Genomic DNA, 25632 nt, shown 5'->3' with positions numbered 1-25632 from the left:
GGTTGAATGAGTGGCTGGTTGAAGCTGTCACTAGCTGGAAGAGGCTACTATGTAAGGTGTGGGTCTTTACAAATGGCTGAATGAAGATAATCCCCAAATGTTGTCTTATCAGAATATGGACATCTTTCTTTATTTATTTACAAATAATTGTTTATGTTTGGGATGGGAAACTTTTAACTACCAAAACCCTATCATAAAAATCCATTCCCTGTGTAGCTCAATGAAATCCCTTCCCACTCAGCGTGTTTAGTGGGAAAGGAGTATTATCTTTATTTTCATCTGTTTTATCTGAAAATTATTTCTGCTCTGACCTTACTGTAGTGGAGTAATGTAGGTGACGTTGTCTTGATTGCTTACAATTAGAGTTCAGAGAAGTACTGTCGAGCTGGTTATGTCTCATAACATGCGACTGTTTTAAAAACATGTTTTTGTTTGTTTTGTTTTGTTTTTAAATGAGTGGCTTAATCCAGCCTATTTCTCCACAAATGAGAAGTCACCCCATTCTGCTACTAGTCTGGGGTTGGGCCGCAAATATCTGAAAAGTTAACTGAACTTGCAGTTCAGAGAGGAACGAACAATGGGAATTCTGGTCCTTCAGGCCATGTCCATCCCTGGACTGGGCTGGCTACGTGACTGCATGTCAGGGTAGTGTAGCAAGGAAGCATCAGAAGGAGACTGACAGTGTAAATGGTGAAGTGTTTTGCTTTTTGTTTGCTTTCCCAGCAACTGAGATCCATGGTTTCCTTGGAAGGAGGAAGCACACAACATGTGTGTATGCAGTATGTTCAGAAACAGAAGGGTGTCTAGCAGTCCCTTGAGAAACAACCTTCAGGCTGAGGCCCTATAAATAGTTTGGTTAATGCATCTCATGCTTTTTTTCCTTACCTTTTTAGGACAGGCTAAGCAACCACCTCATTTTTTTTTCTTCTCCCTTTCTATCAAGGTTTTTTCCCACTGCATGAAGCAACCACCTGTAAACTACCTGCTGGCATAGGTCTCTGGGCAGGGCTCATCTCTGGGTCTCTCTTGGCCCCATTTGCCAGCATGTTGAGGGTTTAAGTGGGAGACTTTTTTGGGAAGCCTTGGAAAAGAGGCAGCTGCTGCTTCACTGGTTGTGCCGTGGCTTATTCTTGTGCCAGCTGCCCTTGCAGCACCTGTTGGCTCTTGAATTATGGTTCTTGGGTAATTTAATAAGGCTAAGCTGGATTTTTATAGAACAAGCTGACCCTCAGAAAGGAGGGTAAGGCAGTTTTGGGAACACTCAAGGAAAGGAGCAATAACGCTTAGGGCGGGGAGGTGTGGGTAACAATACAGCTCTGAGAGCTGGTTACTCCTGTGGTTATTGGGCTCCCCAGGCCTGGGGGGTTACAGCCATGGGGTTGGTGCCCCCAGTACAGAGCTGGTATGGGCGGCTGCTGTTCCACGTGTCCGTAAGATTACAAATACCGCAGGTAGTTAGGATCCCTTCCTAATTGTGCTGTAGACCCACTGTTGTGGTGTTAAGGAGGAGATTTTGCCAGGAAGGGGGTGGCTCTGCATGGCTCCCCAAATTAGGGTCACCGTGGTTGGTCTTGCCTGGGATCTCAGGGCAGATGCCACCCCAGGGGCTGTTCTGGTGCTGGCTAGTGGGTGTCCTCCCCAAAACATTCAAGTGCTGATGTAGGTGGTGGCTCCCTAATTGTTCCTTCTGCCAGTCCCCCCAAGAAAACCCTTTTCATCCAAACTAAGTAGAGTGACCTCTGGAAGAAGTTTAAATATGTTTTTTTTTTTCATAAAATTTTATTTTGTGGAATACAACATACAGAAATAAATTAAGTGCTGAGTTCTGCTTTGAGTAGGTTTGAACTGCTTTAGGTGGGGGAAAAAAGACTTTATAGCCTCAAAGTGACCACAGGGTTTTATTGATGCTTTAATTTTCCAATGGATTACATTGCTTCATGGGAAACAACATGGAAAGAGATGCTTGGGATGGATGAATGCTGGATGGTAGCAGCTTTTCCATCTTGCTTACCCTGATGAAAGTTCAGTTTTTGGAAGTTTAGTGACCCAGAGGCAATACCTGTGGATGCACTGGTAGAGATTAGTGGGCTTAGAGGCACGTCGTCCAGTCCTCTGCAGTTTCCATGTTGATGGTGCCTGCCAGAGCACGAATTTCACTTGGGCAGATCTTAGGTGCCATCTGGTCTTTCCGAATTTGACTTGTTCTAGGAAGGAATGAGAGAGTTGAACTTGAAGTCACCTTTGGCTGAAAAAACACTTGCAAAATAACAAACTGAGCCCTTGATTTCTATCTTGAGGTGTCTGTTTCTTATGAAAGTTGAGACTGTCTTTCCCAGGATAGAATAACAGTCCAAAAGGGCCCATAGAGCCACGGTATTTGTTTTTGCACTTTAAAGAGAGCTGCTGACCTTTGCTGTTGACAAAAGAGAATCATGTCAAGGTTGTGGGGTTTTGCCCTCTTTGTAGAAGTACTGCTAAATGCTCAGATACTTCTGGAGCCACCTTTTGGCTATTGATCATGACTTAAAATACTTTTTTCAGGTGATTGCTTAATTTTATTTGAAGAGTAGCTCACAAAAGTATTGAGTCTACTCTCTACAGTAATCTATATGTTGTAAGGTGTTGCTTAGACTTGTTTTTTCTTTAAACAAATAGTCTCTGTGATTATAGGATAAATGTCTTAAGCTGTTGATTTTCATAGTGTAAACTCCAATTTTGTATGACAACAGAAATCTAAGATGATATTTAAGCTGGTGTTTGTGATCATGGATAAACAGAATGTTTGTTTGTTTGTTTTTTCATGGTACAGATATCTGAAAAAAATGCACTAAACACTGCCTCAGTTTCCAGCCAGTTGTGGAGCTGGGATTAAGGCCCAATAATCTGCTCTCCTGTTTTCCTTGCTCTTGGAAAACAGTTTAATTTTATTGTATCACTGCGGAGATGGTGTCATGTTGATTTCATAACCTGTGTCTACAACCATGGACTTGTAGGAACCTTCAAGCATAGCAAAGAGACAAGGTTAAGACTGCAAATGTGAAGAACCTACCATTTCATATCTGGGGATGTCCACTTAGACAGACAAGATGTGCTTTACAAATGCTGTGGAAAAATACAAATGCGATGGTTAGAAGGAGCAGTAAATAGTAGTTTGGGAAATACTCTTAAAGGCAAGAGCTGGTCAGGAGCTGATGGTGTCAAAAAGGTACTTCTGCTTGAATTTGATTTGGTAATGTGATAGGAAGCTTGAAGAACTTAATATTTTACAAACTATATTCTCTTTCTGCCTAGCTGTGATGAGACCAATGACAAACGGAGTGCTTTGCCTAAGCCATTTGCCGTGGGTTAGTTTACTTCCCCCCACTACAGCTTTTCTACAGAAAGTCAGAGCCTAGAGACCCAGAGCTGACAGCAGTAGCCTTCTCTGCTGTGACCAAAGCTAGCCTTTTCAGCAGTGTGACTGCAGGCTAAGCGTGTTGCAATGCTTGTTTTCATGCATAAACCTTTCAACATAACTCAGCTGTAGCTCTGTTGAACTGGTTTGCTGGAGAAGCTAAAAGCCAAGTGCAATGAAACTCAGCACTGAAATGTAGGAGAAGAGAGAGTTGTGAGCCCCCACACCTACCCTCATAGTTGATGCAGCCGTTGGAGTCTTCCTGACCTTTCATCAGTTCATCTACTTCCTCTTCTGTCATCTTCTCGCCTGGAGAGCAGATACAGCCTGGTTAATTCTTACACAGACGCATGATGCTGGATCCTACAGCTCTTCCAAATGCTTCCCGTGTTTTCTAGGTTAGTGAAAAGGCCTACAGCTGAACTGAGATTTATTCATTTTAACTCTCTATAGAAGTTCTGTACATGCACGTAGACACAGCAATCGTAGTTATTTCTACAGAGTGAAGAAACTACACAACAAATCCTCTGTCTGTGTGCTTTACTTCACTGAAGTTTACAGCCTGTTCTGTCTGTCACTCAAGAGGGTCTCTTTGTACCTGGTTTGAGAAGTAATAAAGCCTTTCTTTTAAGTTTTCCATGGTGTTTTGTATCACCTTTCCCTTTGGATTCCCAGGTCAGAAACCCGGTCTTGTCTGGCCTTGTAGCTTTCTGTCTCTCCAAGCTAGTTAGAACATCTTTCTTTTCTCTCATGCCTTCAAACAGCAGCAATTTAATGTTCAGAGGTGATAATCCCTTACCCAGCGTAGCCAGTACGTGACGGAGTTCAGCCCCCATGACTGTGCCATTGCCTTCCTTGTCAAAAACACGCAGACCTTCAACGAAGTCTTCATAGGTACCCTGGTCCTTGTTGTTAGCAGCTGCTTGCAGCATGGGCAGGAACTCTTCAAAAGTAATTTTCTTGGCATTCATCTCTGGAAAGACAGCACCAGTTGCTATGCTACTGCACACTTCAATGTGTGTTCACTTGGGGTATTCACCACCACATGCAGGGAAGCCTCCCACCTCACTTACACGCCTTGTTCTCTAGCTTACTCCTGCCTTTCCCATGGGATTTGGCAGTTTCTCTGTGAAATCTGAATTCCCTCTTACCATGGGAGCTAATTTTCACATCCATATGATTTTTCACATACTTGCTCAACTTTTCACACAGTTCTATAAGTTTACACTTGTTTTTTTCTTTCTTTTTTTTTTTTTTCCAGGAATGAAACTTGCTGTATGAGTTGATTGTTGAAACGATTTTGATGGGTGGGAGCTACAGAATATGGTAAAACGGATCTTGAACCCCACGCAGTGGGGAAAGACAACAGGAGTGGGATTTTGGGACTTAGGCAAGCCCCTGGGGCTGCCAATATCACATTACTGACTTCTTTGGCTTCTATTGGATGTGGAAGCAGAGGCTATTAGCAAAAGAATAAGCCAATTAAGAATGTCTAGAGGAATATGAATATTCCACATATTCAGTGTGGAGGCTGAAGGCCTCACAAGCTTAGTGCATCTAGCCCCTTTCTTTCCGTGAGCCAGAAATTGTGGTTTCCAGTGAGGCCTTCCCCATGTGTTTTTGTTAGAGCAAGGCTGCTAAAAGGATCCCTTTCTTTTTTTTTTCTTACCTGTATCTTTGCAAAGAGCAGTTTTCATTTGGGCAGGAATGAAATATAATAGATGGAAACATACAAAATTTTTGAATATAGAGTTGTTACTGAAAGTATTTTGCTACCTGACTATATAAAACCCCTGACAGTTATTGCTCTGGTCACTTACAGCACCTTGATGGTTTCACCTCACTGTTAGTCCTCTGCTTAGCGCTTCCCACGGGTGCTAATGCTGAACTCAGGACTTCTGAGTTGTTCCTTAGAGCCTCTTCTGCCAAATGTAAGTGTTTGGATATGATGTAACCCATCTTAATAAGCGACTGCTTGAGTGAACTCAGGGATGTCCCGTACCTAAGCTCTTGTGAAAAGATTACCACAGTATTTACCACTTGTATTTCTAAAAGGGGGAGGAAAGGAAATAGAAGGTGGCAGCTAGTAAAAGGCCACTAACAAACAGCCTACACCTCATATGTCTATGCGTGTACCAGTTTTAAGCAGAACACCCTGTTCAGATGAAATATACAGATGGGCTGCCATCCTCTTCAAAAGGAACTGGTGAAATTCCATGTGTTCCTGCTTGAGATCCCACCTGACTTCCCTGTTGGAGCAAACAAATCCTCTCCCTCCTACTGTGAGTACCAATGTTGCCTAATTACAGTTCCTCAGTTTGAAAAAAGGGCCTGGAAAAGACTGCAGGGCACTTACCCTCTTTGCTGGGGTTGCCCAGGATCTTGTTGATCTCAGCATTTGTGGGGTTCTGCCCCAGCGCCCGGACGATGTCACCGACCTGGCTCAGGGTGATCTTGGCATCACCAGTCCTGTCAAAGAGGAGGAAGGCCTCCTTGAAGTCTGCAAGGGAAGAGTAGTGGTTAAATCAAGCCAGACAGCTCTGCAGTGACAAGTTGTATGGACAAAGATGTGAGCCTCTTGTCTCCTGGCACCGTTCCAACGACTCCCAGGGAGTTAGAAGGGGAATCTTTGACCCATGGTCCCAAGAAAAACTCCTCCCTTCTGATGTTTTGGTTTCACTATTTTTAAACTTTTCCTGGCTTTAATAACCACCAGTAGCTTTGTGATTGACCCTGTAGTTATTTCAAGCACAGAGGAAGATAAGCTTTCTACAGACTTTGCCATTCAAGAACACGTTTCTTTATAGGACATGGTAGTAGAAGGTAAAAATGTTATTGAATAATCCACTCCATTTTAACCTGCCCAAGGACTGGGACTCTTCTGCCAAAGCACATAGGAGTGCAAAACATTTGCCTGCAATTCCAGCATCTCAGCCACACAGTACTAATGGGAAACTTGAAGGTAGATTTCAAATGCTGCTACTCTTGCTTTTTCATAAAGCTGCCTTACAACGACACTTCTACTTTATTTGCTCTCCTGTCTGTCCTCACTTCTTACAGATGGGTGAATATCCAGCTCTTTCCAGTGGCAACACTTGCATTGCCTTATTCTGGCATGTTCTCAGTGCATACAACTTTGAGACTTTGCTTCTTTCGGTGCTGCCAAATTATCAAAGTTCAATCATCTCCTCCCCCGTGCTGCTGACAAAGGACTTAGGGGTATTGACACTTCTATACAAATTGGTGCAAGCAGTTGCCTTCAACATATTGCTTGTCTTCATTTTCTGCTACAAAACTCCATGTTAATCTTATTGCATTCTTCAAGCTTTTTAAGCTGTTTATTGCAATGAGTAAAGATATCTTTAAAAAAAAAAAAAAAGTAATGGGTTTATCTAAAATGCCATTTTCAAACCTCGTATGTCCAGAGCATTTTGGTCTGTGCTGTTGTTTTGGTCTTTTCCTGCACTGCAGTGCCTAATAGCTCTGTGTTTTTAACTCCGAGTAAAGCAGCATAATGTCCTTCCCTTGGCTGTCATGCTCTCCCAGCAGCTAGGGAGGGGCTTTGGGTCCCGCAGTGCGTGTAGGTGGAATGTTCTTTGTGCCTCAGGGCAGATTTAGGAGCAATAAACCACATCAAGTCATGTCCTCATTCATCTTGTGCTGGGGACATCTGACAGAGGTACTTAGGTTCTTGCTCTAGCCATCCATACACTCACTGTGTTAGTGGAGGAGTTGCTGGCACCCAGTAAAACTGCTGATACAGGATGTCAGCCTGCTAGGCTGTAATCTAATCCACCTGAAACTAACCTTCTTACTGTTTGATGTGTGAGACCTATAACCCTTCACTGCTAACCCTCTCCCCTTACAGCTATTATTGCAGATGATGAAATCAAGGCCTTCTGGATCTGTGTAGAGCTTCCCCTTACAGTATCCCAGTTTCGTATCAGCCCCTGCTCTAGCAGATGAGGTTGATAGAGCTGTGCTGATTTATACCATACAATCAGATCTTTCATCTGGTGCATTCATGACATTTAGCCAGAGCAAAAGATAAAATACAGTTCCAGTCTGTTATTAGCAAAGCCAGTTGGGAGAGTTTCTCTTTTTTTGTAAATCCCATGGAGGTTTATGTTCATTGGGCTCTGAACACAGCTCCTCAGCTCAGAAGAAAACCTTACTTTTGTCTCAGGCATGCGCTTCACTGCAGTATCTTTTTTTTTTTTAATAGCTAGTCCTAGTTTATACCCCTGGAATAAGCAAATCTAAAATCCCTCTCTAAGGGGGGCAATGCCGAGCAGCTGGTGTGGCTGGAAATAGCTACTGAGGGCGGGACATCTCTATTCCAGGGAAATCCTCCCTCTCGCAAGTGGTTATTAATTGCTACTCTGCTTGCTTTAATCAACAGTGTTGTAGCATTAGAGCTGAAATATGTAGGGAAGCTGGAAGAAAAATCTGCTTTGTTGTACGTGCCAGCAGTTTTGAAATGATGACATTTCTCTATTAAACCTTCCCTACCCTTCTGTAAAATTTTCAGAATTACAAAGTAAGGAAGAGTCTCTTTTCCTTTGGACTATTTGGACTGCCAGAAGGTTTCCGTGCCCACTTGCTGCACGGTACCTCTCCCTGATGAGTTTTATGGTGCAACCCAGAGAAGGCTGGTGTTCAGGAAGGTTAGAGCTCTTAAGGGCTACTTCGAGCTGTTCCTCTTCCCTGGAAAATCCCTAGAAAATCCCTGTATTTTCTATTCTAAATACATTGTTCACAGTGAGGTCTGCTGTACTTGATATGGAATTTTAGACATTGTCTTTAAAAACTACATTATTTAATATAACCTAAATGCATCTTCTAAAGTATTTTAAAAACTTCAGCTTAAATTTCCAGGTCTTCAGGGGGAACTGCTCATGTCAGGATTTTTTTTATCAGCACATCTACTAGATTGAAAAAAAACATTTGCAACTTGGTGCTCAACAAATCGCCCCCAGGAAATACAGCAAGATCCCTGAGAATTGCAGCATAACATCCAGTCGATTACATTATAAGCAACAGGTTGCACAAGTTGCTTATTTACTAAACGTTCCCATGCTTCATGAATATATTTACAATAAAACAGACTCTCTGCTTCCCCTTCCATAGCATCCCCCAGCAAAAGTGACAAGTGGGCCATTGGTGGAATCCCATACTTCTGTTCATATAAAGTCACAGCTAAATTAAATTTTTAACTCTTTCCTGTTGTACTTCATCTGTCTATTTCACTCATGGCTTAAAAATAAAGACCACTTTTCAGCACCCTTTAGCACAGCTGAAAAATGTTCAGCAGGTAGAGCTGGTAACACCACGCTATTTCCACTCAAACAAGCTCATGAACTTCTCAGCTTGGGTCACACATAAGCACACGGATAAATTGCATGTAACGTTCCTGTTCGGTGTAAGTCAGCACAGTTTTTCTGAAGCCAAGTTTGTGGTGACTTGTACTGGCTGAAGTTCTAGCTCATCTTTTGGTAAAGGTTAAATGTTTGAGCCTGTAGCTCCTCTCTGAACTCACATACATGTAAAACACATTGGCTGTCTTGTAACTTACCATCCTGTTGCTCCTTGGAGAACTCGATCTGTTGGAAGGAAATCAATCACAAAAAATAGCTTAGGAAGGGGGGGCTGGGGGAGAACCTGCTTGTTTTCTAAAGCATCCAGCTCAATCCATGAGTATCTTCCAAAACAGCAAAAATACGGCCTGTCAGATGTGCAGAAGTAATGCAGATAGCAAAAGAGCTGTTAAGACTGGTGAATACTTAGCGTTCAGTAGCCATTATGTTCCCCCTCCTGCCCCCGGTAAAGTTTAATTTTTGTTTCACTTACCATTAATTTGGTCAGGAGTGAAGGACTGCAGTTGGGAAGAGAGAGAGAAAAAAAAGAGAGAGCTAGTACTGCTGAAAATGCACTGAGAGAAAGCAAATAGCACAAGGTAGCTGCAAGGTAGCTGAGTGTTCTCACTTCTGTCTTGCCTAATTAGGCCTTGCCAACCTAAACTAGCAACCTGCCTTGTAAAAATGCATTGCCAGGTCTGTTTTTAAAGGTTCTGTTAAAATCTGCATCCTGGGGAAAGCCAAGGTTGTGGCTAGAAGCAATAACAAGCTAAAGCCTCTTAACTAACATATAAGTCATTAATGTACCATCAGGTCACTTACTGCTTTAGTGTAGACCTGCTTTATTATGACCATTTGAAGTAATATCGCTTAACGAGCAGCTTTTTATACGTTAACAAAGAAAATAAACCATGCCCTTAAAGTTTGTTTCCAATTAGCTTTTGACAGTACATTGTTTCGTAAAGTACTAAACTACAATACTCTCTTATATCAAAAATATTACTATTTTCCTTTGCCACTCTTGCATTAGATTAAAAAAAATGCTTATAGCACCAGCAAACTGTAACCCTTCTGCCTGAAGCTGCAGGAACCACACGTCTACCGCTGCCTGGAGCAGAGCTTCAGGCTGACTGGAAAGCCTTCCACAGTCCTTTAGGCTTGAGGAGGAAAATCAAGCAACTCTAAGCTGTTATCTTTTGGTCTATCTTTCCCACTTAGAACTAAATTGAGCGAGAAGCTGGATTTAATCATGTAAAATACACTGGCTTGCTGCTAACTACTTTAGCTTTCTAGTGGACCCACCATGATTGAGAGTTGGAAAAGTAGAGCGGCGGACGGGCAGGAGGGATTAGCTGAGATGTCTCTGAGAGTGGTCCTGCTTTCCTGGCCTTTCTTCCTCTTATTTATCTGGCGGCGCTGACGGCATTGCCTGGATTAGGTGTCAGAAGGAAGCTGCCCCTCCCCTTGGTGAGTTCTTTAGCTTTCTTAGGGCAAAGTGACAGGAGGCTCCATGCCTCGATGGGCATCTTACGGCTATTTTTAGGAGGCTGGAGAGGGGCAGGGGAGTAGCAAGCAGTAAGTTTGAATCACGTCAGCAATTTCTGGGTCCGGACCGTCAAGCAGGGATATTCCCTGTCCAAGCCTACCAAGAATTCCCTTTAGGGAAGGCTCCTATTTTTCCAATAAGCTCTTAAGTCAGCAACTGAGCACTTCTTGGGGCAAGAGGTGCAAGGCATTTGCCCAGCTGGCTGTTTTTGCATGTAGCCTGCAGGTTGTGTGTAAGGTGTAGCTGGATGGTATGCTTTGGGCTTGTTTCAAAGCCCATGAAATCGCTCATATTCCTTGCACCTTCACTGGGCTGTTCTCGACCCCTTTTTTGGATAATACGGTGCTTTGCATTAGATGAGTGGCGTTGCTGCTTGTCTGTTTGGTGCAATCCAGGTGTTGGCGCTGAGCAGAAGATTCACCTGTTGAAGTGCCCCCCCCCCCCCCGAAGGTCTTCCTCTGCTGGTTGGGTTTTCCAAAATTTTGAATGATTCCAAGAGAAAAATGATGCAAGTGTCTTGCACCCAGCTATATTAGTACTAGGCTTGCATCTGATGTGCAGAGTAGTGGGACACTTAGGATACCCTCCTTCTAGTGGTTGGGGTAGGACAGTAGTGTGCTAGCTTCAAAGCTCACTGGTGTGGTGAGGAGAGCAGCTGCTGGGGTCAGAATTGGAGAGGTTTTTGTTCTACAGGCATGTGGAAGAAGCCGTGATGGAAGCCAGACCCTCCAGAAAGCTTTGGGTATTGGAAGGGTGACTATTCATGGTGGGGAAAGGCAGCGCTTGCTTTTTGTGTAGCAGACGAGGTCCTGTTGGGATTGCAAGTGGAGAGTTTCAGGATAGGTTTGAGGAGGGAGATGCTGCAGTTTCTTCAGTAGCAAAGACCAATTCCTATCGTGTACCATTTTATAAGCCTGTATCACAATCTCCAAGTGGGTGCTGTGAGAGGTAAAAGAGGGAGAAAAACTGCTCCAAACCTTGCTCCCTGTCACCTCAAATGGGTAGGGAGGGTCATGAAGCTGGCGTGGAAATGGTTGTGACAGCAACAGACTCCATGTTACAAACATCCCCTCTCTAATTTTTTGTTATTTTCCTTTGCTGTGCACTTGCCACTCTTTTTGTAATGGTAAAATATGATTAGTGAGAAACTTTCTGCTGCAGTTCACTTAGTTACCCTGAAGATAAACATAACCTTTTTGAATATTTGGCTTTTTTCAGTATGTTGAGTGGTCTGAAAAAAATAATCCAATCCAAGCAGACTGTTAACATTTTTTTTAAACGGAACAATCAAAATAAATCAAAATATTTAGTTAGATTTGAGACTTTAACCTCCTACTTCCCCACTTAAAAACTAAAGATACAACTGCAAAGAAGTTTCCAAGCTAGTCATTTTAGTTGGAAAACTCTCTGTCCAAACAGATTATTGTTCCCATTTTGGGGGAATATGGGGAACATACTGAGCATGAAAAATGCTCTGCTGCCAGTTCTTCACTTTTGATTCCTCTTCTATTTGTATCTGCTACTATTTTCATGTGGGAGCGGGACCGTATTCAGGACAGACCATGGCTATGGGGCTGTGTAGGAAAGAGGTTTGATGTTTTTTGTCTGAATTATCCAGCATAGGCTTAGCACAGTTCAGACCTCCTAATTAAATACTGCCTGGGGCTGGAGCACAGGCAGTGAGAAAGCTAATATGGATCTTGGCCATCAGTCCTGATGCATTAATAGAGAAGCTTTCTAAAGACTTTGGCAGAGCTGAAATGTTGCCTGGGTCAACGCGGTGTGTTGCCTTTTGTGGAATTTTCCTCCTGCCCTCAGCCTCTTGCTGTCCAGTGCTGGCAACTGGAAAATGTTCCCCTGGAACAACATGATTGAATTTGGTTCAAAGAAAACATTTCTTGGTACCTTCACTTCCTCGTCAGCTCTATGGTTGGCTACAATAAAACCTATCCCAAAACATGTTAGATGACAACCAGAAAATAATAGGGGCACATTTGTCTTGAATATAGAAAACTGATACCTGGATTAAGTACCTGGCTTGAATGGTTTATCAGGTGTGTATAAATGGAGAGGGGTCTCCATATAAGCCAACTGAACTCTTGACTGTATGAGACTTTGGCTCAGGTTTTAGATGAGGAAATACCTGAGCACCACATCAACCCTTCATTTCATTACTTGTCAAATAAAAGTGTCCTAGACAGAATTTTGCTGGGGAGTAATTTTCTAGCATGGGCACATCACATACAATTGAATTAAGAATCACCCTGCTTTAGGCCTGTGGGGTCTGTCGGGGGCTTAAAATGCTCCTCACTTTGAGTAAGTGCATCTATAAATGCCCTCAGTAAAGCAAATGCAACAATCCTTTAAAAAATCATCAAAGGTAAGACTTGTGATTCTGTGAGAAGCTTTCAAAAACTTCCCAAGGTAGAAAGGAAGATCTTGCAATGAGGAAACCTTTGTTCTGTTGGAACATGTTGTAAGATAGGGAAAAAACAGCAGGAGCTGGATTTCTCTAACTTGACTCAACCCTTACTTATGGACTAAGTTATTATCCAGGAGGATATCTATACCAAGGAAAAGTGCTGTTTATTTTCAGTTAATGCTCTTCCAGGTATAGCTTGTGACTGCCTTCTATTCCTCTCATTGCAAATTAGAAGTGTTTTGACAAGAACCTGGTTATATAGGGTAGGGTGAACAGGGTTATATGCAACTCCTTATCACCAGATAAGCAGAAGACCCAATCCATCCAAACCTTTACTTCCAAATTCTTATTAGTTCCTAACTTTTCTCTCAAAAAATCACTGGTTCCTGGACCCCTGGTCCAAGTCTTTGTTGTGTGGTGCTGTTCTCACCAGTTTGGGCTGGTGGGCACTCTAAATACAGCTGTGCTGAGCCACAGCCACTTTGTACTCGTTTTATGGGTCTGGGCAGGGTGAAAAGGCCCAGGAAAGTACGCTGCTGGAAGCTGAAGATGCTCCATCTGCTTGGTACCCTTTGGGTGAGTTACAGAGAAGAGAATTGTTTTAGCTGGGATTTGCTTAGAGAGCCCCCAGGTAGTTCAAGGTGCTGTCTCCATAAAAGAGACTGAGAATTCATTGGATGTTTGGGAAAATCAGAGAGGGGAATATCAGAGTGTCCCTCAAGATGCCTGTTATATGTTTAGCAGTTTATACAGGCCTTAAAGGATTTCCTTTAATTCTGGGTGGATATAGCTAGGGTTGTGCCTGCTGTAGTTCACATAGTATCTGCTTGCCACTACTGCCTGCTCCTCGATTAATACAGATGCACGGATTTTCTAGCAGCCATGACTGAGGACAGGATTACAGAGCTCTCAAACCCTGCTCGAAAGCAGGCAGTCGTTGTGCTGACCCTCACCCTGGTTCAGTAACTGGTGCAATCGATGCTGCAGAATTCATAGAGGCTGCTTCTCATTTAAGTAAGAATCAGCAGCCTGATGCATTTAGCCTCCTGTCTTTTAGAAGGCAAATAAACGCTAAATGCAGGTTTTGAGAATGAAACTGCCTGAAAATATAATAGAAGAAAGAATAAAGCTGAACACTGCTAATATATGGGAAAGAAATGAGATACTACAATGTTTGGAAGAATAGTTCAAAATCTCTTAGTTTAATGGACTCAACATAGATGAATTGGGTTAGATTTTCCCCTTCCAAGTACTCTGGGTAACTTCCTGGTTTGCTGACTTTAGTTTGCAACTTTACAATTAGGCAAAAACTTTTAGATGAACCTTGGCAATTAATTGAATGTGCCCTTCTGAAATGCCTGGGAGTGAAATGTGCTGCAGCTGCTGATCTTACCATTTTGCGCAGATTGTATTGGCTTTATAGGGGGAAGGACATTCAGATGTGCTCATTTGTTAGTGTGTCCCTTTTCTAATTGCATTTAGTTTTGCATGAATGTGCCTCAGTGAGGGGATGTGCAAGGAAATGTGAGGCTCTGGAGCTCTGCTCTTTGAGGCATCCCTTGTTTTAACGTGCCTCCCAGTGGCAGTGGTAGAGTATTAACATTATTTTAAACTCTCGCTACTTGACATTTAAATGCTATGCAGTAAAGCAGCCAGCTGAAAGCACTTTTTGGCAGTGGGTGTAAGATGTAATAAAGCCTCAAGGAACCAGGGGCAAATTTCCATCTTGTCTGTTTCATATCTCCTTACAGGCAACTTCTTTCTTTACTTGTCACTGGCTAAATTAGTCACCTTCTTCTTACCTTATGTAAGATAAACTCAAATATCTTGTTGCTGTCTGTAATGATCTCTGTGCACTGAGGGGTTTAAAACTGTTTTAGCAATACTGTTAGGTTCTTTCAGTTTATCTGGTGATGGGAGAAAGTCTGTACCACGTTAGCACTAGAAAGTATTCTAAGTGAGCTTTTGAGATGCTTCTCTCTCTGTCATTTTCTCTGAATTCCATCGTTTCTACCAAATTTTGTCACTCTCCAGACCCTCCAAAGGCTATAGGTACCTTTTAAATGCTGCCAGAGCTGTGAATTACTAAGAATGGGGCCCTGTCAAAAATCGTTGCTTTTGCTTTTCAAACCATTTTTCCCATTAGCAGATGTAAGAAAGTGTCTGCTAAAATATATGGGGAAGTTTCTGCTTCTGAGGGACTCCTTGCTTAGCACTTTAGGAGGAAAAGGAGGAAAAAAAGGAGGTAAGGTTCTGAAAAATTTGTAAAGAAAACTTCCTGAGTGGTGGCCGGGGCTGCTCTGGAGTGGATCCAAAATGCTGCTGTGTCTCAGCAGTCAAAGTGATAGGAGGAAGCTGGCCTGGATGGTCAGATAGGTACTTGCACATCTCTCCAGGCAAAGTTGTACTTGTGTTTGTCTCTGTCCTACCTGAAGGGCGCTTTGGGGCTGGTGACCTTGTCCAGCAGGTATGTCCGTCCTAAAGAATCTTTCTGGAGTCATCACTGGGGTTGGATCAGGCATAACCTAAAGGCCCGCGCCAAAAACTTCAGCCAAGAACCTGCCAGTTCCCAAGAAAGCCTTTAGTGCTGTGAGCACAGCTCCTGCTAACCTTCCTGTTCTCACTGTGCCACTTCGCACAGAGTTTGTCTGCAGCGTAGTCGCTCTGGGCGCTTCAGCTGACATTTGTAGTCCTGCTTGCCCTCCAGCCCAGCAGCTTTCTGTCAGTGCATTTAGGGACATTACCTCTCTCTGGTTATATCCAACGCAATGCCTGTTCAGAGGTCACCTCCTTGAGTAGTAAATGTAATAAGAGTTAGGACGTTTGAAGAAACACTTTTTACAGCCTTAAGAGCTCTGTATTTAAAAGCAAAACAATCACACAGGTTTGTTTTCCATGCAGCAGGCTCCATCATGCATCACACGGTTGCACAAGGCCTCAGCAAGTCTTTACTAGTGGATAGCTCTGAATTACTTTCCCCTATGGATATAGGTAGCTTATCTGCAACAGGGCTTAGCATAATTGGTCCCTGGCCATGGAATTTCATCTTGAAAGCAGCAGTGTGGGAAGCCTCGTGCACCAAACGAGTGTCGCTTATACTGTGGATACTTGCAAGTACCCTCAGGTGTACCCTTGTAAGCAAAGGGCCTGGCGAAACACTGTGTGTTCAGGTCACCTTTTGCAGAGCGGGAGCCTACAAAGCACTGAGCTCAGCATCTCCAGGTCCCAAAGCCTTATGGCCAATGCTGTGAGGCTGGGCAGGACCCTTAGATTTCCAGTAAAAACAACAACAACAACAAAAGCACACTCTCTGTGTTGGTGATATGGACAAAGTTGAACACAACAAACCCTCTCTATCTGCTTCTGATTTGGACAGTATGAAGTTTAGGCATTTCTCCCTGCCTCTGCTGCAAAACCCAACACGTGAGGAATCCTCATCAGAAGTGGCCCACAGCAGTGCTGTTCGTCAGCTCAGAGTTTCTTGCTTAGGTGTGCGTGGGAGAAAAAAGCTGACAAAACAAACGAGCTACGTTTTGTGAGAATGCCCTTCCTAGAGTCTTAGGTTAAAAATAAAAAAATCCAGGGGTCTCTTAACAAAATGACCCAAATGGTCATTTCTCTCTTAATTGTTGTCGGTTCCTGTTAAAGTCCAGTTGGTAACGTCCCATTGTGTCCATCACCCTGTTCTTTTCCTGTCAGTTATGACTTAACTATTGACCTGTGCACCTGACATTCAAGTCCCAGGATGCCCAAGTGATAAGGAAAATTGGAAATATAAATTAAGGCCGGAAAGATTTGTATAGAGTAAATTCTGAGTTTTGTTTTCTTGAGTAGGAGGAAGAAGGGTCTTTTAATTTTCCACATCAAAACGAATTCCTCCTCCTCCCAGTCTTTGCCTTGGTTCCCTTCCTGTGCTGGTTACGGTGAGGTGAGGTGATAAAGGGCTGAGTTTAGATTTGGGTCTCTAGCAGTCTGGTATTCCTGTTACTCAGTGCTGGAGTCAATAGGTGGTGCTCAAAACTAGAAAATCTGGTACTAGGAAATCACCAAAGATTTGCTTTGATTTGGTTAATTTAGGGTGGAGGGGGAAGAAAGAACAGACAATATTGATGCGAGAGGGTGAGAGGCCTGTCACTGCTTCTGAGGATGCCAGGTGGTTTTGGGGTGCCTGCTTTTGCAAGAACCCAGCTTGAAACTTCATAAATAGGGCTGGCTTTCAAAGCATGCACCAAGAGGCCCAAAACCAGTTTCCTTGAAGGCAGACCGAACAGGGCATCCAAGGGAAGGGGTGCCCCCAAAAGAATCCCCTCTCATATTGCTAAACCTCTTTATTGTTTATTCTGGAGGCATTATCTTGGATGACAATTGAAATGAAGTGCACAGCCAGGTTTGGATTATTTAGCAGCTGTACCCTGATTAGGCAGCTCCACTCTTACCTGCTCCAGCTGTAAGATATGGAAGGAGCTTGGGGGATCTTGTGTAAAAATTACAGAAGCTTTTCTGTGCATCTGCCTGCTTTGTGACTCCCCAGATTATCACCGGCCCCACAGCTAGGTGTTCCCAGGAATCCCTTGTTAGCAGCAAGCTGCAGCATGGCTGCTAATTCCCCTGGTGAGCACAGCGGGGCCGTTTGGAAAGGGACTTGTTGGGAGGGCTGGAGGTTTTGACTGGTAAATCAGTGCAAAGAGCCCCAGGACTTGGTTTGTTTACTGAGAGTCCTGGTCAGAAGCTTAGCTTTAAGTACTCTTTGGCTCCAGAGTTTGGCTGGAAATGGTGCTGTGCTTTTTCTTGTGCTGATGCTTTCCTGGCCAAATGGAAGGATTCAGGATTAATTAATGCTAAAGAAGGGATTGAGCTAGAAGTCAGAAAATGTGAATTATGATTCCTGACTCCGCCACATATATCTCCCTAGCAAATTGTTTAGAGGAGGATGCTATTTCCCATCACTGCCTGAGGTCTCAAAGAATGCAGCTGGGTAGCCCAGGGTGGCTGGTTGGGACCTCAGGAGGTTTTCCAGCCCCTGCTCCTGTTCCAAGTCTGTGTCAAAGGTGCTGTGGTTGTTCCTGGTGTCTTCCCAAAGAGCCAGCCCTGGAGGTGCCACAGTCTACCTGGGCAGCTCTGGCCTGCTGTGGAGGCTCAGGTAAGAGGGGAAGGCTGGGGACAGAGGGGACACTTCACCCTCACAGGCAGTGCGGGCTCCTGCGTCACCCTGTGGTGACTGCTGTGCCATGGGGTGGACCCCTCAGTGCTGGGGGGCTCTGTCCCTCCTTGCAGTGCCTCAAGGCTTCCTTGAGGTCAGGATGAAGAGCAGAGGGGATGCTCAGAGAGGGATCTACGACAATGACGAGCAAGTGTGGCAGGGGCTGTGCCACCAGCACGTGGCAGGGCAGCCCTGCACCATCCATCGTGCTGCTCATAGCTTTACTCATTTGCAAATAAGAACAGTAATGCTTATGTGCTTCCACTAATGGTAAGGGAATATTTTTGTCTTACGCAGCCCAGGTTTTTCTGCACATCACAGAGGAAGAATAGTGTCTGATGTTATCTTTCAAAAAAAAGAATTCAGGAAGGCTATCTTTTCTCAGTCCCAACGTGACAAAACCCAGCGTGTTCTCTCTGCTACCTGTATATATATCCTGCTGCGACAGAGAGCTGCCTGGGTAGAGGAGTAGGTTGGACTGAACCACAGAGATGCCTCAGACTGCAGCCGGCCATTTTTCAGTGGGTAATACACTGTTAAGTCTATTTATTTAAAGACAGATTAGCTGGGATCACTGGAGTTGAAAATTCTATTTTCTCCTAATGAACTGGACACAGAGAGCTATCAAATCATATTAAAATATTTAGTAGGCAATCTAGCTTGTGTCCCCTTCATCTCTGGAGATGGGTGAAATGTGAGGTCTTATCTAATTTTCAGACAGTATTCTCCAGAACAGTTGGCTTTCTTTGTAGCCTTTACTAAGATCACTCTAAATATTCCAAAGTGTCTTTTCCCACCCCTTCTTGCTCTTGGTTTTGCTTTGCCAGTGAGTTCAGCTTCAGCCTTGCAAGAAACTATGTGCTCTTTCAGCAAGGGACTGGCTACTGGTGGTGAAAGTTAAAACTTCAAGAAATTTTACCAAATGGGTCAGAATCCTGGGACTGTATGGGTGACAGACTGTGTGTACTAAGGCACCTGAAGCAGAATTCATCATGAAATTAAAATGAGTAGGTCCTATTAGGAGACCTTGTACTCCTTCTTTTCTTCCTAGTAGGCATGATTCCTTATGCAGCGTTCAGCAAACTGGCCCTGGGACCAATCAGCTTGTCAGGTAGGTGGAGAATAACTATGTATAGTCATGCCCAGAGAAGTGGGTCTGTCCCTTCATCTCTTTAACTGCTTAACCTCTCTCTCTGCTCTTTCTAAATAGAGAATTTCCCTTTGAAGGGAATTTCAGGAATTCTCTTTGAAGGGGCCAGGCAGCAATTGGTGATGTCAGGTGGCATGCAAAGTCTCGATTCAGCGCAAGTTCCAATGGATGTGCGGTCAAGGGAAACCTCTGCAAATCTTTTCTTGGTTACTTTCAATATGAAGCAAATTGCAAATTTTGAGTAAACATGAAAAGATGAGGGGAAATCACTTGAAATACTTCCCTTTGTGGGTTTCTAGCTCGTGGGTCTCTCTCAATGTTTGTTGTGCAAAGAGAATGAAAATAGATGAAATTGGCGAATCCTTTTCATCTCTGCTTTTAAAGATAAGGAGTGCTGATCTCAGAACACATGGCCAAAGGGTTATCAGGTATTTTCAAAAATTTGGAAATAAATTTGAGGGGAAACTGCAAAATAACATCTGGTTTTAGTACCGTGCTATGGGAAAACATTTCATTTCACTTTTCAGTAACCGTTTCCAACCCTCATGCATTTAGGTCAGGGCTTGGGGGTTGAGGATTTTTTTGGTGGAACTTTAAAATTCAGCTTTACAAAACAGGTCAGACTGATACTGATTTGGTAAAAAGTTCTGAGGGCCACCTTCTACAACACGTTTGAAATCACCAGGCTTCATTCTTGCATTAAATCATGCGCCATGCCTCGCATCCCTCCAGCTACTAACACAACCGAAAGCTCAGGCAGATCAAGAAATCAATCCCTGGGGGGTTACTCATTCATTTCACCACAGTCCCCAAGCAGGAAAAAAACACACACAACGTTTCCCTGCCAGTTTCAGCAAGGACTCTGCTAACTTTCCCCTTCGGGAGCGCTCGGGGTCAGCGCTCAGCACACGTTCATCCATTTACCTTGATGCTCTTGAGATCAATTGCTGGCTCTTTGGGTTTAGCGGGCGCCGGTGCTGGTGCTGGGGCGGGTGCTGGTGCTGGTGCTGCGGCTGCTGCTGGTTTCTTTACGTCCTTCTTTGGTGCCATTTTGTGTTGCTTAAACTTGAGAGTAAAGGTAACCCCCCCCCAAAAAAAGTTTAAAAACCCTTTAGAAGTGATTCCTGGGAGAGAAGCAGTGGTCAGAATGAGCTACAGCCTGTGCCCTGGGGGTGGACCCAATGTGCTAAAATCTAAAAGGGCATATATATATTTCACTTAGTGCCTTGTACAGTCCTGACCCAGGCAGCTGGATTGGACAGCTTGCTAATCAAGGGGGATGTCATTCCAGCTCGGGCTATAAATGGAATGTAAGAGTTCAGGGCTTCATAAGATCAAGGGACCTCGGTGGCTTCCCCCCCACCCCTCTTTAAAAACCCCAGCCACCTTCCCTGCATTTTTTTATTTTTATTTTTTTGAAGGTGTGGAAAGCGGAGGGGAAACGTGACAAACCCAGCTTCAGATCTGCTGCCGACATTCGGACATGGGTTGAGCGGTCCTTTTTTCTCATCAGAACCTCGGTTCTGCTGAAGTAATAAATATTCTCTCCTTCCCTCCCCTTCTCCCCCATGCCTGCGTAGTGCTCCAGGAGGGTTTGGTTTCAAGCAGGAATTTTGACTTTAATGGCTGGGAAGATCATCAATTTCCAGCCTCGTTTGCCTCTCTCCCCAGAGCCCCGTACTCCTCCTCTGCTTCCTCCTTTTACAAGGAAGTGTTGATCAAGCAAAGGCTCTGGGTGTTTAAAAATAAAGCAGACAAATATGGAAAACACCGCAGTGTCTTCAACCAAGGCGTCTCTCCAAACCCTGGGCGTTTCTCAGCTGCTCTGACTTCCTTTCTATCACATTAAGACCCTGTTTAAAATTTAAAATTGCTTCCTTTAATTTCTTCCTTTTGATCTTTTTTTTTTTTTTTTTTTCCTTTCCTTTGGATAAGCTGAGCCCGAGATAGACCGGAGATCAGCTGGATGCCATGTTTTCCCCCACAAAAGGTTTCCTTCTCATACAGTAGTTATAATCAGCAACTAGCCACCAGGCACAGGAGGAGTTTCTGTTGTCCCCTTGTTTGGCTGCCCATCCTATGTCTGTTTCTCCTTCTACCCCGCAGCCCCCTGATGGGCCCCCTGTGCTCTCCAGGTCTCACTGGAAGATGCAGCTTTCAGCAGGAGGCAGCTTTGTTGTCAACAAGACTCTTCAGCACGACAAAGCAGCTTCTGACTTTCAGACCTGGTTTCCCTGATCTGTATGATTGAGATCTTCTGCAGAGAAATTCAGAGCTGCTCTTTACTCTTCCCTGGTCCAGCAGTCTCTTCCATTCACTCTTCAGCCTCCCGAGTGCGAGGCTTTTGGTGGGGCCATTATGAGTTTTGTGAACTGCACTCTGCAAGTGCTTAGAAATTCAGCCCTCAAAGGCCTTTGTGTGATGCTGTTGTCCTACACTGCACAAACCAAACTTTTGCAAAATCCACCAGCAGAAATGGATCCTGGAGATGTAACTTAGTTGGAAATCTTTTTTTTTTCTTTTTTGTTTTTTTTTAATGCATCTCTACACCTATGAGAACTTTAATTGCAAAAACCAGTGACACAAAAAGTCCAGTAATTTCTGCAGTCACCAGAGGTTTGCAATGAAATAGTCGTGAAAGCCACCATCAAATATTTGTTAAACTAAGGAAGACAGGCTCCCAGAAATGAAGCATGAATTTACTGTGTGGCCTAAGAAAGCAGATGGCTGTCAGGAAAAGAGATTTTGTGAGGAGCTGCCACAAAATAATTGCTTATTGATCAGGTGGGAAGATGAGCAGGTGCAAAGAAGGAAGTGGGTGGCAGGTCCTTATTTTACCAGCTGGGTTAAGGATTTGGATTCTGTCACGTTTCTTGGGACAGGGTGCTGTGGGTGAGCTTGGATGTGCCCCAAGGCATCCCTGGGAGCGTGTGTGGTGTGCCCCTGCCTGTCCCCAGGGAGCGAAGCCCCAGGTGACATGGAGGAGATGTGTCCCCGTGCTCTGGGGCCAGGTGCTGCAGCAGGAGGGCTCCTCCTGTGCTGTTAGCAGCCGCTTCCCAGCCTCACACTCGCTGGGATTTGCCCAGATCCACTTCTAAGAGAAAGCAGCAGCAGCTGAGGATGCGAGGTATCGCTGGCATCTGTCCTGCTGGGGGTGCGTGGGCACCTCCATCCCGCAGGAGAATCCCGCAGCAGGGGGAGGCAGCGTCAGCAGGGAGGGGGATTTGGGTTTCACCAGGCCCCAGAAAATGCAGCAGGGGGAATGTTTGTTTGGTGCCGTGCTCCGTTAGTCCTGTCACTTGCAGAAACAGGTTTGGATCTGCTTGGTTTTGTTTTGTTTCATTTTTCCCAAAGTTTGATGAAGATGCGGTATTGGCCAATGCAAAACTTGATGCATTTGGGCCAAATTTGGTCGGTTTAATAAAGGGAGGTGTGTTCTTCCCTCTGAAGCACTGATATGATTAATTCTGACACTTTCAAAATGAAGTATCTGGCTTCTTCAAGCTAGGGTCACAGAGATGGTGCTGATGGCAGCACTGGGGTGGGAGGGCTGCCGTCCTTCTGCAGTTGCTTTTAAGTCTGCCTTTCTGGGCCAGTCTTTACCAAGATGCCTCTGCCAGAGGGTTTCCTATAGCCCAGGGAGCCGGGTGCTCCTTTTGGAGGAGGGAGATGCCGGTTTAGATCCAGGCACCAAAGTAGAAGGCTGGATCTTCCGTATGCCAGGGGAATGGGCAAGCTGTTGGATGCAAGGGTGAGTGCCACTGCTTCTGCTCTGTCTCACAGCGGGCTCCCTTTGACACTTCTGCCTTTTGCTGTCTAAAATGACTGAGGATGCAATTACCTTGATTCCCATTTTCCTAGTAATTAAAAAATGAATATACTTGTCTAGGAAGGACCTTTGTTTTCCTCTTATGCTTCTGGTATGTCCACCAAGGCCCACACGCTATAACGAGTGCCCAAGAAACACTTTTTTTGCTGCTCCCAGTATACCTGCAGCATGTTGCACAGGGATCAGAAGGTAAAGCCTGCTTCTTCCCATGTAGATTTGCTCGGAAGGGCGCAGGCCAGTGGTTTCCCTCTGGGAGCCGTAGGCTGCCCGAGATAGCAGTCATTGGGAGGGCCCAGGGGAGCTCGCTTTCAGGCAAGGTGTGCAGCACTCGGCATACAGGCAGTATTTACAACTACCTATTTCGGTCTCTTCTTGGAGCATTTCTGCTGTCCCGTACCTACTCATCTTCTACCATTTCAGCTGTCTGACATGTCCTTCGTTTCCTGTGATAAACTCCTGCCTGACACCTGTTGCTGTTGAGCATTTGCGGTGTTCGTCTGCTGAAGGTTGGGTGGCTGCAGTGTCAGCAGGAAAAGCTGTAAGCGTGTGTGTGCCATTTGGCAAGCACTGAGCTTTGAGACCGATTGCAGCGGCTTGGAGCTGTGCCATGGTACAACCACCTACTTTGTTTAGCTGATAAGTGGGAAGTGATCCTATTATCCAAAGTCACAAGGCGCACAGGGAATGCCATGGAGAAGCTTGTTGAAACCAGACAAAGGAGGGTCAGTGAGCTACAGAACCAGTATGTGAATACGGTGTTTTTTCCTGCACCAAGCTGAAGCTGTGAATCCTGTTGCCAGGGGGACTACCTAAGGCCAAGAACATAACAAGATGTAGAAAGGAATCAAACATTTAGGCAGTTATCAGAGTTACTATAATTTGTAACAAGTTGGGAAGGAATATAATCCATTTCACCACAATAAGCTGTTCTTGAGGTGGTAGAGACTAGTTGCATCTTTCCACATCAAGATGCTGCAGAGGTTCTTGTGCTCTCATAGATGTGGGATCTGGGGTTGTAAGGGAGATTTCTGCCTTGGCCAGACTGCTTGTCTGCTTTGATTCTCCCACGTTTCATCACAGGCTTAAAGTAACAAGCTGGGGATCTGCTGCCAGCAAATTCTCTCAAGATCTCAGCTTCAGGCTACGATGCTGACTGCGTGCACCAAGGCACCAAATTCTTCTACCAGTGGTTTGGCTTTGTCTCAGTGCAAGGTCCTTTCAACACAGAAAAGTAAAGCCTGTTCCTACCTGAGGCACTTGCAGCTACGTGGCACCCTGGCCAGCTGGGGAAGGAGTCTTGCCCGGTAAATGGTTGGGTCAGCATGTTCAGAGCTGTCTTGGTCGAATGAGGTCTTCTATGCACGCGTGGTTATGGGCACATGGCTGTGCATTCTGCTGGATTTTGGCTAAGGCACCATAACAAGGGTGAGCCTTCCCAAAAACGTTTTGAGCCTACATGTTGCTCTGTCCTTGGATGGGCAGGGGAGAGCACAGGAAGGTGACCACAGGAAAGTGACCAGCAAACAGTGCCGTGTGAATGGCATGAAGGCTGGGTTACGGGCACGAGTGAAGGGCTCTGGCTGGAGGGAGGCGATGGGCGTGCCGAAGGAAGGAGGATTTGTCTTCTGGCTCCTCCGCGCGCTGTGTAAGGCACTGACACGCTGGGCTGTGCCTAGGCTATCAGTGGTGCAGGCTGAAGTCAAACAGCTTCAAAGGAGCAGGCAAGGGAATGGATATCTGAAAACACAAGGCTGCTGTGGTGGATTTGGTTACGGGCAGCCTGAGAGAGTGCGTTTGCCCTTTACTTGCACGGGGGATGCTTGAGAAGGGCTGGGGGAAGCGTGCATGTGCCCTGGGTCGGGAGGGAGGGAGGGGAGGCACCAGCTGGTGTGCCGCATATAGCCTGTGGCTGACTTAGCACTTGTGCCCAGTCGCCCTGCCTCCCGCTCAAGGTTTTCTAATTCTGTCCCAGACGATGTCAGCGTCCCCCAGCAAGCGGTGGCGAGACATACAAGGCATTCCTCGAAGAGCTCGAGAGCATCTCCGTGCCCCCAGGAGGCTGCCCAGGGAGAAGTAGCTCCCTGAAGGAGGTGCTGGGCTACTCGGGGCGCCTCTGGCTCACGGTCAGCCTCATAGAAACCTTCCCGACACTGCTGTTCTCGGGGGAAGAACTTGAGTTGCCCGAGAGCTCTTTGCAGTTTGCTTTTCACTGTCCCATCAAACTCTGTTATTTTTGGCCTTCGTGGCTGTACAAGGGCCCGTTTGTAGATCACACAGCAGCTCTGATGTGCAAGCCCCTTGGCTAAACACAGCCACGCCGTGCGTGAGCAGCGCTGTGCCTGGCTCCTGCTGGGCAAGGGCAGGACACGTACATCAAACTCACCAGGCAGGACTCTTTGCACAGGCCCTGAGGAGTGCTGTGTGATTTTAGATGTGGAGATTAAGTGCTGCGTGAGACACTAATCCTGGCACACTCTCTCACACAACATACGATAAAATCATGCTGGTGCTGCTCTGGACGATCGGGATTCCTGGCCCTGAACCCTGTGTGGGAGCTGCAGATACTCACTGCCTTTCCCTTCTTCGCTTTTCCTTGGAGCGTGCAGCAGAGGAGTTATGTTACTGCTCATTTAAATGAACCGTGTCTTTCTCAGATCCCCTTTCAGTAATCTACTAGGAGATGGAATGGCTTCAGCCTTGGAAAGGGCACTGAAAGATAGCTGATATAGGGCAC

General features: G+C 45.1%; 2 protein-coding genes across 3 annotated transcripts in view; one reads left to right on the top strand and one right to left on the bottom strand.

Moving 5' to 3' along the window:
* Window positions 1-25632, top strand: part of CPS1 (carbamoyl-phosphate synthase 1) — a 175043-nt gene that overhangs the window by 3023 nt on the left and 146388 nt on the right. The gene's annotated exons all lie outside the window — the stretch shown is intronic.
* On the bottom strand, window positions 1880-20254 carry MYL1 (myosin light chain 1). 2 transcript variants are annotated; one of them, XM_005021783.6, is made up of 7 exons: window positions 10054-10185; window positions 9245-9269; window positions 5751-5894; window positions 4194-4367; window positions 3626-3703; window positions 3050-3102; window positions 1880-2204 (listed from the first exon to the last, which is right to left on the bottom strand). In XM_005021783.6, exons 1-6 carry the CDS (start codon window positions 10054-10056, stop codon window positions 3074-3076), a joined length of 453 nt encoding a protein of 150 aa, XP_005021840.1. In that variant the 5' UTR covers window positions 10057-10185; the 3' UTR covers window positions 1880-2204; window positions 3050-3073.

Source organism: Anas platyrhynchos, chromosome 7 (assembly GCF_047663525.1).
Source record: "Anas platyrhynchos isolate ZD024472 breed Pekin duck chromosome 7, IASCAAS_PekinDuck_T2T, whole genome shotgun sequence".
Lineage (NCBI taxonomy): Eukaryota > Metazoa > Chordata > Aves > Anseriformes > Anatidae > Anas > Anas platyrhynchos.
This window is presented reverse-complemented; position numbering and strand designations above follow the sequence as displayed.